At 40.0% G+C, this 13,144-nt stretch overlaps 1 protein-coding gene across 1 annotated transcript in view; it reads right to left on the reverse strand.

Moving 5' to 3' along the window:
• The window catches only part of SERPINE2 (serpin family E member 2), a 77,216-nt gene extending 71,148 nt beyond the window's left edge, over window positions 1-6,068 (reverse strand). Inside the window, exon 1 of the mRNA XM_044667593.1 lies at window positions 6,028-6,068. Within this exon, the coding sequence (XP_044523528.1) occupies window positions 6,028-6,060 (33 nt within the window). The 5' untranslated portion in view covers window positions 6,061-6,068. The remainder of the gene's footprint in view (window positions 1-6,027) is intronic.
• Window positions 6,069-13,144: the final 7,076 nt, after the last annotated feature.

Here is a 13,144-nt window from a genome sequence, read left to right on the forward strand (position 1 = left end):
GGGAGTGGTTTTTTTGGGGAGTCATGAGAATAATATTGATGCCCCCCAAAAAAGACAAAAACATATATAAATAGAAGAGAGAAGGAAGTTTGGAAGGGGACACAGTATTAGGACTGCCATTTTAAATTTGAGTATGTTAAAAAAAAACCCAACCCCAAACTTTCATGACTTTATATGCAATTCTCTCTTTCTACTGTTCTTTTTTATATTTGTTAAATTCTAAATATTTAACAGGAAAAAAAAACTTGATGTTGAAATACTGGGTTTAATGAGATAGGATGAAATTTAACAGGGATAAATGTGAAGTAATACACTAGTTTTACCACTATAAGATAGGATAAATATGGGTAGGAGTAGTTCATCTGAAAAGAAAGGTCCTGGGGATTTTAGTGGACTGAAAGCTCAATATGAATAAACATGATTTGGCAGCAAAACAAAAAAAAATTAATATATCTTAAGCTACTTTTTTTAAAAAAATGCAGAAAAGTCCACAATTGGAGAAGTTAGAGCCTTACTACATTCTAACCTGGTTGAATCACTTCTGGAATATGAGATCCTACATTTTTTAGACAACAATTATTGAAGGAGCATTCAGAGCAGAGTCACCAATCAAGATGATCAAGGCCCTTGAGATCATGCCATATAAAGATCAGCTGAAGCAATCAGAGATGATTATGATTAGCCTGAAGAAGAAAAAACTAGGGGTGGGAGGAACAGGGAGGACACGTAATAACTGTCTTCAAGTATCTGAAAGGCTGTCACCTGAAAGGGTAAGTTTACTTTACCTGACTCCAGTAGGGCTGAACTAGGCACAGTGGATAAGTTACAGAGAAACAAAATGGGATTTGATGGGAGGAAAAGCTTGCTAACAATTAGAGGTATTCAAAAATGAAATGGATTGCTAAGCTAGGTAAAAGGGTTCCTCCTTTCAGTAAAAAAGTTTTCAAGCAAACAGTGGATGACCACTTAGAAATAGTGTAGACAGAATTCTTGTTGAGGTATAAGTTGGATGACGTAGAATCTAAAGAACTTTCCAAGTCTGAGATTTTATGATTCCGTACCTCAAGGGAATTTTCAGTGGAGGATTTGTTGAAAGATATGGCCAAGGATTACACTGAATGAGAAGGCTTGGAAGGATTGTCATTTGTACCGAAGTAGAGAAAACTGGATACAAAGATGTCATGCATCTATAGATATTGAGAAAGGATGCCACTTTATAGGCTCATAAAATATTCTTTCTGAATATTATCCACCTTCAGAGAAAGAATTTTTGGAGTAGGAATGCAGATGAAAGCATATGATTCTTCACTTGTTTATTTGGGGTTTTGTTTGGGGGTTCTGGTTTTATAAGATTATCCACTTACAAAAACGAATAATATGGAAATCTGTTTTGCATGATGATAAATGTATTACCTAGACTGAATTGCTTGCCAGCTCCAGGAGGGGAAAGAAAGAAAGGAAGAAGACAATCTGGATCACATAACTTCAGAAAACCTATGTGGAAATTTATTACATGAAATTGGCAAAAAATTAATCAATTAAAACATTCTTTCACCTTTTCAAATGCCTTGTTCATTTCTGAAGGATGATGTGTTATGTTATTCTGTGTTATAAAGAGCCACCCCCAAATGCATCCCATGAAAACTCTGGATAAAAAGTGATGCTCTCTTCTATAGACATGCATAAAAGTGATTTCTTGATAGATGCTTTAAAAAGAAAAAAAAGTTTCCATGCTTTGCAATATCCTTTAAGCAAAAATACATAAATTGGAAAAGCATAAGCAATATAAATTCATGCTGAAACAAATGTTTTTTAAAATCAATAATTATATTAAAATGGCTACCTTTTCAATGACTGGTATTCTTTTATTTTTTTTTATTTTAAACCCTTAACTTCTGTGTATTGACTTATAGGTGGAAGAGTGGTAAGGGTAGGCAATGGGGGTCAAGTGACTTGCCCAGGGTCACACAGCTGGGAAGTGTCTGAGGCCATATTTGAACCTGGGACCTCCCGTCTCTAGGCCTGGCTCTCAATCCACTGAGCTACCCAGCTGCCCCCTATTCTTTTATTTTTAAAAAGGCAAGAATTGGAAGATAAACAATTTTAAAAAATTTTAAATGACTAACAACAAATTATAGGCCAGTCTATGTTTGTAATTATTGAGGTAACAAGGTAGTATAATGGACAAGAGAACTGTATTTAGATTTGGATATTTATCATTTGTTTGATCCTGATCAAGCCACTTTTCTTTTAGCCTCCATCTTCTCATCTGCAAAATGAAGATGATAATAGCAGATATCTTGTGAAGTTGTTGACAATTATTTGAGATAACATATGTATAATTGTTTATCAACCTTAAAGCACTATGTGCTAGATAGCACTAAATGATAGTTATTAGTGCTATTACTCTGGAGAAGAAAGAAATGGTGAGATTATAAAATGTTCTAGATGAAATTTCTAAACCTGGGATCCAGAATTTATTCAAGAGAGTTTCTTGAAACTCCCAGATGAAACCATGGAATGTTTAGGGATGTCGTATAACCTATCATTTGAAATAATTATTAGAGACCTGGTGGGTCATATTGGTGAGATTTGTGCATCAAAGATGGCCTCAAAAGACATCTGAGGACCACAGCCTGATGACTTTTACTTCCCTACCTGGCAGGCTGATAGGCTCAATAGCAAAAATCACTGAACATCTAAGTAAGCATAATCTGGTGGGAGAAAAACAACTCGACTTTCATAAGAAGTCTGATTTTCCTAATGTTTTAGAGTTCTTTGACAAGGTAAATAAGCATGTGGATTAAAAAGAATGGGGAAATAATTTCCTGCCTTTCAGAAAATACTCTATAAACTTCCTCATTAAAGGTTATTCTGCAAAACTGAGTTCCCTGGGATTAGAGGTAATATTTAGGAATGGATAAAGAGTTGGATTGGAGACAAAGGGGGAAATGCACAAGACTGTGAATGAGAAAGTATTCAAAGGAAAGGAATTCACAAGGGCTTGATTTGGGATGATTTTTATAAATAAGAATTGATTGAAGGAGCTAAAGGTGGTTAGCCCAGAGGAGAGAAAGCTTGGAGGTAGAGGGAAAATGCATAAAAGCTTTATTAAAAGTTTAATAAAAATTTAAAAAAGATTTTCAAATAGGAAAGAGCATTTTGTAGGTCCAGTGGACAACACTAGAATTAATAATTATAATAGTAGCTGGCACTTACATAGATTTTTTAAAGTTCTTTAAAGTATTTTGAAAATATTACCTCTCTTTGTTTTTGCAATGATTTTGTGAGGAGGCAGGTGCTATTATTGTGCCCATTTTATAGAAAAGCAGACAGAGGTGAAGTGATTTGTACAGGGTCACATACCTAGTAAGGCTCTAAGACTGGGTTTGAATTTAAGTCTTCCTGACTCCTAAGTCCAGTGTTCTATCCACTATACTACCTAAATATCTCAATGGATCTAGGCATCTAAGTGGCTCAAAGGCAGACCTAGAAACAGGAGGTTCTGGGTTCAAATTTTACCTCAGACACTGTGTGATCATAAGCAAATCATTTTACCCCCACTACCTAGCCCTTACTGCTCTTCTGCCTTGGAACCAATACATGGGATTGATCTAAGACAGAAGGTGAGGGTTAAAAAAAACTACAGAGACAGGTTTTGGCTAAATATAAAAAGAAAGAGATTTCTAATATTTAGAGATATTAAAAACGTAGGGTGGGAAGTTTCATAGATAGTGAGTTTCTAATCACTAGTTATTCAAGAGACTTTTTAAGACTGTCAATCAATATTTATTAAGTATCTACTTTGTGTCAGGCATCATGAAAGGTGTTGTGGGGTACAAAGGGAAAAGTAACATAGACCTTGCCCTCAAGAAGTTTATAGTCTAAGCAGGAGAAGACAATATACATATATAGAGATTTTGGTGGAAAGGCCACTAGCAGGTGGTGGAGGTTAGAGAAAAGACCAAGAAAGACTTCTTGAAAGGGTGGTATAGTCACCAATTGTTAAAGGAAAGTAGATATTCTAAGAGGTGGGAGTGATAAGCAGATGCATTTTAGGCACAGTGATAGCCTGTACAAAGGCATGCAGATAGGAAGTGGAATTCCTAGGGAATTGTAGAAAAGAATACAATGCATCAGATAAGGGCTAGACCAAGTGACCCCTGCTATTCCTACCAACTCTAAAATTCTATGACTTGATACTATTTGGAAGTTAGAGTATAGATCAGTGGTTCCCAAACTTTTTTGGCCTACTGCCCCCTTTCCAGAAAAAATGTTACTTAGCCCACTGGAAATTAATTAAAAAAAATTTAATATCAATTAATAGGAAAGATAAATGCACCTGTGGCCATCATTGCTTCCCTGGATCACTGCAGTACCCACCAGGGGGTGGTAGTGCCCACTTTGGGAATCACTGGACTGTAGAGGGATCTTTGGACTAAGACCTAGAAGGGACCTGGGAACAGGGATTCTTAACTTCTGTCATGGAACCCTTTGGCAGTCTGGGCTTTTTCTCAGACTTTTTATTTTTATAATTAAATTTTATTTTTTCAATTAACAAACATATATTGTCTTTCCCTGTCCTCTCTTCCTAATGCTGAGAAGACAAAGCTAAAACAAAACCCTTGAAATGAATAGGCATAGTAAAGTAAAACAAATTCTCTCATATTGACCACATCCCAATATGTGTCTCATTCTGCATTACTGAATTCAACACCTCTCTGTCAGGAGGCAGGACTACTCAGAAGGCATCCTCATTGAATAGTGTTTTTAAATTCATAAAACAATATACGTAGGATCACAAAGGAAATCAATTATATTAATATGCAGTTGTCAAAATATTAAAAAAAAGTTCAAAGAGCCAAAGTTGAGAACCCCTAACTTAAAAGTCATTTAATCCAACTCATTCATTTTATAAATGAGATCCAGAGAGATTAAGAGACTTGCTCAAAGACACATAAGGAGAAAGGGGCTGAGCTAGGTCTCAGTACCAAAATGATGTAAACAAACTAGTCTTATAAGATAGTGGCAAGAAAGGGCACTTGAAGGTAGAGAGAGAAATGTATTTTAAAAAAATTATCTAAGCTATTTCCATAAAAATTCTATCCTGATTCCTCACTGGTGCATGGAAGTGACACTAGAGTTCCAGTGGTTATATTGACAAAAGTGAAAGCTCCCAGAGCTATGTTGGTGAACCTATGGCACACATGCCAGAGGGGCTGCTCCCCTCTTCCTCTCTACCAAGCCTGAGGTCATTTCTCACATGTCTTGTCCCTCTGCCCAATGGCCCAATGGGAGTGCTTTCTCCCTCCCCTGTCTAGGGTAAGAGGGTGGCTAACATGTGGCATGAGGGTGTGGTTTGGAAACTTGGACTCTAAAAGGTTTGCCATTACTATCCTAGAGGTTCTAAACAGTTGTACTAGTTTTGAGTAAGGTAAAGTCCTTGCCACAGACTGTGTCTGCTACACATGGACATTCAGGGAGAATGGAGAACCATGTTACTAGCAGGCTGGCTATGGGACCTCCCATCAGAATCACAGAATTGGTTGGAAAGGGTCTTGGACACTAACTGGAGGTAGTGTATGACAGTGGAAAGTGCCCTGATTTGGAGACAACAAACCTGTATTCAAATCCTACCTAGCTTTGTGACCCTGAGCAAGCCATTAATTTCTAGTTTCCTCATTTATAAAATGAAAGGGCTGGATTAGATCACTTTTAGGGTTTTTTCTCATAAATCTACAATTCTATAACCCTGTTGGTAACGGTATGAACAAGAATGCAAACTATATGCTTATAAAACAAAGGACTTAAAGAACATATTAAATGTGTTAAGAAAGAAACCCCAAAGTCACAGAATTTTAGAGCTGGAAAAAACCTCAGGGATCATTTTAATTTTTGTGTCAGTGACCCTTTTTGGCAGTCTGGTGAAACAGAGTGGACCGTTTCTCAGAATAAGGCTTAAAAAAACATTATAATTGAAAGAAATGTTAAATTTTAGTTAGAGGTTAGTGAAAAATAAAGACGTACCCATCTGAGTTCATAGACTCCTTGGGGGTCCATCGATCTCAGGTTAAGAACTCTCAATTTTGATGAGGAAACACTGGTGCCTAGAATTAAATTCAACCCCCTTAGACTTGAGTCTTGCCCAGTAATGCAGCCTAATTCATAGGAGAGTCAGAATTAAAACTGCTGACCTTGAACTCTGGGGTAGGGCTAATTTTTTAATGTTTCAGTGGATGAAGTCAACAGGATGGAAGAGAAACCTATCTCTTACCCTTGTAGACATTTCCACACTTCAAGGATCTGTGATTTCATCAGTGTGGGTTAGATGGGTTCAAGAGTTGTCCTGCAATCAATCTGATGAGTCTCTCTGCCTTCCCTATCCTTAGCCTCCTAGACAACAGACTTATGGTCCATTCCTGGACAAAAGTACTCAATCGTTCCAGCTCAGGAGAATCTTTCAGAGCTTGGGTTCTGCAGAGTTAGTCTTCAAGAATCCAAAGGCACCTCCATGCCACAATGGTGCATAGAAGGTGGATGTACAAGTATGGATACCTGCCAAAAAAGGCATGTGATATTCATAAAGCACATTATTCTGAACCATGAACTTCAGAGTGACACATTTCACAAGGCTTTAGAAGGACCCCTAAAATGATCAAAGAAATGAAAGAGTTTTTAAAGACTAAAGTTAGGCATCATCAGTAGCAAAGGCTGACGGGGGATATGATCAAAGGTTATAAAATTGTGGTACACATTAAGGGGATGTAGAACTCTACATAGAACAATGAACACCCCTTGAAACTTCAAAGTGGGCAATAGAAGGTCATGTTTTCCTCTAACAGAACCATTGATAAAATTATGACCACCACCACTCCCCTAGAGATAATAAAAGGTAAAAACAGGCTAGTCATGGAACCATTAGACCTAGGTGGGATCTTTGACCATCTGATGACCCAAATCCCTCATTTTAAAGATGTGGAAACTGTAGCCCAGGGAAGTGAAATAATTAGTGTAGTTAGTACAACACATCACTAAGTCACTAAGTTAGTTAGCATGCTAGTGGCAGAGATGGGATAAGAACCCAAGTCTAGGAGTTCTTAATTGATAGATGAGCATCAAACATCAACATCCTTGATCTCAGACATCATGCCTACTCCTAAACCATCTTCTTATGAGACTGAATCCCTGACCCAATATGGCATGTATTACATTCTAAAGATCTTTTAGAAGCAACTTACATTTAGAGAATGTTACAATTTAAAGTTTATTTAAAGCTTTTTGCAAAAAAGCTCTTTTCTTTGTAATATCACGGTTACATAATAGAACTCTTTTGTACAAATACTTCTTGTCATGCAAAATAAATCAATGCATTGACTATGTCTGAAAGCATATGCCTTATTCCACAGCTCTAGACCACCACTTGATAAGAGGTGAGAAGCAAATTTCCCCATTAGGCACAAAATGCTTTCTTTACAACAATTCCATTGAGCACTATGGAGTAGAAAGAACACTGGATGTGGGTGACAGGGTCTGGATTCAAATTCTGGCTTTGCTGCTTATTATTGGACAAGTGGGAGCAGCTGGGTAGCTCAGTGGATTAAGAGTCAGACCTAGAGATGGGAGATCCTAGGTTCAAATCCGGCCTCAGACACTTCCCAGCTGTGTGACCCTGGGCAAGTCACTTGACCCCCATTGCCCACCCTTACCACTCTTCCACCAAGGAGCCAATACACAGAAGTTAAGGGTTTAAAAAACAAAACAAAAAAAATTGGACAAGTAACTTTAAACTCTCAGGTCTCAATTTCATCATCTGTAAAATGAAATGGCTTAACTAGATAATAGTTCTGAAACTTATGATTCTCAAGATATGTGGTTTATAAGAATTATCTCCATCCTACAGATGAGGAAATAAGATTTAGGGAAATTAGGCAATTTGCCTAGGGTCACACAATTATTTAATAAACATCCAAGCACTGGTCTTGCCATACTGGCAATCCGCTGTTAAATCATGAACTATCCCAAACTTGAAATATACATGAAGTAATCTAATCCAATCCATGCTTGAAGCAGGTATGCTCTAGACCGGTGATGGGCAAACTTTTTAAAGAGGGAGCCAAAGGAAAGGAAATGCTCATCTGTCAGTCTGTTTCTAAGGCAACTCATTCGAAGTTTCATTGTATTGTATCCTACTCATTGTATTCATCAGATTAGGAATAATGTTGCCCAGACAGACAGAACATTTCAGGGGGCCCCCCCTGTATCTGGCCTGCTGGCTGTAGTTTGCCCATCTCTGCCCTAGACCAAAGATGTCAAACTTAGGGCTGTAAAACTCCTCAACCAGATTAAAATGTAACAAGAAAAAGTTTAATAAAATAAATAACAGCACAGTTCAACATAGATAATGTTAATTTATGATTTTCTAAGTCAGTATGTGGCCAGCAGGGATCCTTTTCTATTTGACTTTGATTCCATTGTACAGCACTGTGGCCTGGACAATTACTTAAACAAATGGGTACATGACTGAACACCTACAATTCCCACTACCTAAAGGGCTGGAAAATGATGAGAAGGGAGGAGAAGGGAAAGATTGGTAGGGGAGGCAGAGAAGAAAGAAAAGGGTACATTGCCAGGTCATGAAGTCTGAAATCCCATTGAACTGGGTTCCTCCCTCCCCCACTACTACTTATCCCATCCCCGTGACCATTTTAATGAAGAAATTTCAAAATCTATTTGGTTTTACCTATCCTTTGAATGAAAATTTAGCAAGGCTATCTCACTATCAATGCTCTAGAAATTGCTGCCTGTACAGAAAAATCACATCCAACATGTCACAATTTTGGTATTAAGTACCAGTATGAATAGGCATAGGACATGTATCCAACTTTTTTTTTTTTTTTTTTTTTTTTTTTTTTTTTTTTTACTTTAAACCCTTAACTTCTGTGTATTGACTTATAGGTGGAATGGAAGAGTGGTAAGGGTAGGCAATGGGGGTCAAGTGACTTGCCCAGGGTCACACAGCTGGGAAGTGTCTGAGGCCGGATTTGAACCTAGGACCTCCCGTCTCTAGGCTTGGCTCTCAATCCACTGAGCTACCCAGCTGCCCCCTATCCAACTTTTAAAATACAAAATTGTTTATTAACTTTTAAAAACATTATAATACTATGAAAATTTTATTGAGATCTAGCTTTTTGCAAAACAGCCTTTGAAGATGAGAGAATAATAAATTTAGGTGGATAAATGTAAAATCTTACACTTAGGTTGAAAACAATCAATTGAACAAGTACTAAATGAAGATGTCCTGGGTTAGTGGATGATCCAGAAGAACACTGTTGTTAAGACATATCTGGGGGGGCAGCTGGGTAGCTCAGTGGATTGAGATCCAGGCCTAGAGGAGGGAGGTCCTAGGTTCAAATCCGGCCTCAGACACTTCCCAGCTGTGTGACCCTGGGCAAGTCACTTGACCCCCATTGCCCACCCTTACCACTCTTCTGACTTGGAGCCAATACACAGTATTGACTGAAGACAGAAGGTAAGGGTTTAAAAAAAAAAGGCATATCTGACTCTTTGTGACCCCATTTGGGGGTTTCTGGGCAAAGATACTAGTGTGAGTTGTCATTTCCTTCTCTAGTGGACTTTACAGATGAGGAAACTGAGGCAGACAGGGTTAAGTGACTTGCCCAGGGTCACCCAGCTAGTAAGTGTCAGAAGCCATATTTGAATGCAGGAAGATGAGTCTTCCTGGCTCCAGACCTGGTGCTCTATCCACAGCACCACCTTTTTATCCAATCTGAAAAATATCTGGTGGGTTTAGTAGATTGTAAGCTCAATATGAATTAATAGCAGTTAATATGGAAGTTGAAAAAAACTAATATGATCTTGACTACATAGAGAGACAGAGGTGCCAGGAATACAGAAGTCACAGAGTACCATATCAGGGGTGGAGGATTGTCTTCAGTCCTGCAAAATAAGTTTTGGAAAGATAATCTATGATAAACTAGAGAGAAAGACAACCAGAATGGAGAAAGTTCTTGTGTCCATGCTCTACATGAAGATCAGTTGAAGAAACTGAAGATTTCTAACCTGGAGAAGAAAAGACTGGGAGAAGAGGGGAGAGAATGGCTTCAGGTACTTAAAAGCCTGTCATGAGGAAAAAGGATCAGAAGGGAAATTGTGGATAACTGGAGAAAGGCAGTAAAAAAGGAAAAGCTTTCTAACAATTAAAGGTAACTAAAAAGAAAAAAAAATAATATGAGGTAGTGAGTTTCCCCTCATTGAGGGTTTTCAGGCAAAGGCTTCTGGGACCACATCTTGGGTATGCTGCAGATGGGTTCTTTTTTCCCAGAATGGGCTAGATGACTACTGAAATCTCATCTGAGTATGAATTTCTATGATAATGAAGTCAAGGACATCTCCAGAACTTTCAGTTATCATCCTGTACTACCTAATATTTAGAGAAAGTACACTTTAACAATTATGAGGATTTTTTGTTGCTACAAATGTTGTCAACACCATCTTTGACTAACATTTCTATATAGCATCATGAAAGATATGACTAAAGAAACATCAATTATTAATTTATAAAAACTTGAAATTAAAGAATGAAAGATCAAGAAGTGAGCCTCCATATTATCTTGTCCAGCCTCCTCATTTTACACATCAGGGAACTGAGGCCCAGAGATGTTAAGTGATCTGCTCCTAGTCACAGAGCTTAGCTACAACTCAGCAGCTCTCTTCCCACTTCTTGTGCTGTGCCTCTTCCATTTTCCAGTGGTTTCTATTCAGCTTAGGACAGATGAAAAACATTTTTTTAAGCACGTAATTTTTGTTTATATTTTATCAAAGCAGTTCAGACAAGTAAATACTATTTTGGGGACAGAAAGAGGAAGTTAAACCTTTAAGAACCTTTTTACTTGATGCTAAAGGTAACATTCTTCTTTTGAGCTCCAATTACACCACAGATTATCCATGGCAAGGGATAATAGCATCTAACCCTAACTGTATTCCGCTAAAGAACTCCTGGTGATTATCTTTCTTTAGCTAAGTAAGGCATAATATGTTTTTGTGTTTTGTTTTTTTAAACCCTTACCTTCTGTCTTGGAGCCAATATTGGCTCCAAGGCAGAAGAGTGGTAAGGGCTAGGCAATGGGGGTCAAGTGACTTGCCCTGGATCACACAGCTAGGAAGTGTCTGAGGCCAGATTTGAACCTAGGACTTCAGGTCTCTGGGCCTGGCTCTCAATCCACTGAGCTACCCAGTTGCCCACGCATAATATGTTTTTTATAAAGCAATGTGATTATAATACTTGTCAGAAGATATAAGACTGAATTTCTGCTTAGCCTCCTTTCTTAAGAGGCCTTTCCTAGCCAACCCTCCCCCCCCCCCCCAAACTGTTCCTGTCTTCCCATCTTAGGTTGGTTTGTGTCTGCTTCCTAAGTCTTGAAAACCTTAACTCCTCCCCTTCCCCCCTCCATGAGAAAGGGAAAAAAGTGTTTCTCTCAATACAACTAAATTACACATAAGACCAATTCACAAGCATTTGAGAGCATTTCCCATGTTAAATGTATTTAGCAATGCACCCTACAATTCCTGTTTTTAAAAACTATGACCTAAACAGCCCATCTAGACTTGCCAAAGTTACTTACATATATCAATGGCAGACAATAGGGTGACAATAAGGACTTTTTCCCCTATATCAGCCTTTTATACTAAGCCTCTCTAAATCGCTGATCAAAACCTTCAAGGGGGAAAAAAATACCCAACACGCTGACAGAGGATTTTAGTTTTCTCACACCCTGCCTAAGTAAGGGGTGGGCAGGACAGCAAGTAATCAACTCATCTGCCAGGTTATGGAGCCAGAGCTCAGTCTTGTCTTTAACAAGTGACTCTGATGCGAGGTTTTGGCACCAGGATTCATCATTAGACCGACTGGCGTTTCCTGTGGGTGCCCCTCTTGCCTCTAACATAGGCTAGCAATAATTTCAAGTTTTAGAAGTTAGGAGGGGAAAGAAATGCCCTTCAAATCCTTCGGGGACGTGTGTGTGTGTGTGTGTGTGTGTGTGTGTGTGTGTGTGTGTGTGTGTGTGTGTGTTCCCCAGATATATGCCCTTTACCCTTCTTTTTATATCTTCCCCTTTTGTCGGATTATAGGATGGCGATCAGGAACTCAATGAAGGAGAAAGCTGGAGGCTAGAATTGCCTTTCTCCCTCATCCTACAGATTAGCAGCTGCGAGTCACACCTGGATGCCACAATTGGCACTGTCCATAGCTCTCCCCCTCCCTTTCCCCCCCCTCTTCTTCTTGGGTCATGTTTGCAACTGCCACAGGGAGAGAGGACTGAGAAGAACCCAGGATACCCACAAACCCGAGTCAGAGGCATTCCAAAAAGCAGCAGAAAGTTCCGTCTCAGCGTGGTAGGCGCTGGCAAGAAAAAAAAAAAAAAAAGGCGGGGGGGCAAAGGGAAGGATTCCCCCAACTCTGCCACCCAAAGCACGCACATAAGGGCTAGAAGAGTTACTCTGCCCTCCAAGTGATACAAGCAGAGAAGGACCGTGGGTGGAAGAGCAGGAGCCCTCTGGGCGCACCAAGCCAGGGCTTTCTCGCCTTCCCCGAGCCCCCAGGAGGGACAGCAGGATGCAGCTGGGCGCTGTAACCAAGGGGAGCTCGGCGAGTCCCAATCCCAGTCCCAGTCCCAGTCCCAGTGCCGTCCCGTCCCGCGGCACGCAGCCCTCCTCTCCCGTTCCTTCCTTCCTTCCTCCGCTCGGAGCCCCAACTCACCGCCTCTCACTCTCGATCTCCAGGTACGCCACCAGCGGAGCAGCAGCAACAGCAGCGGCAGGCGCTGGGTCCTGCGAGGGCGGGGAGAAGACGGAAGAAGAGAAAAAAAGCAGGAGGAGGAGAGAAGTATGAGGAGGAAAGAAGGGGGAAGGAGGAGAAGGAGAAAGGCGGCGGCGGCGGCGGTGGCGGCGGCGGGGAAGGCGTTAGCGCCACAAAGCTCCCTTTATAGTCCCGGACCACAGCTCCGAGAGCTGCTCCTCGCCGCCCGGGCTTTATCGAGCAGATGGAGCGAGCTGCGCAGAGCCGACCGAGATGCCCGGGCAGCCCCCAGCCCCCGCCCCCGCCCCCTTCCTTCCTGCCTCTTCCCCC

The sequence above is a fragment of the Gracilinanus agilis genome, chromosome 3 (genome assembly GCF_016433145.1).
Source record: "Gracilinanus agilis isolate LMUSP501 chromosome 3, AgileGrace, whole genome shotgun sequence".
Classification (NCBI taxonomy): domain Eukaryota; kingdom Metazoa; phylum Chordata; class Mammalia; order Didelphimorphia; family Didelphidae; genus Gracilinanus; species Gracilinanus agilis.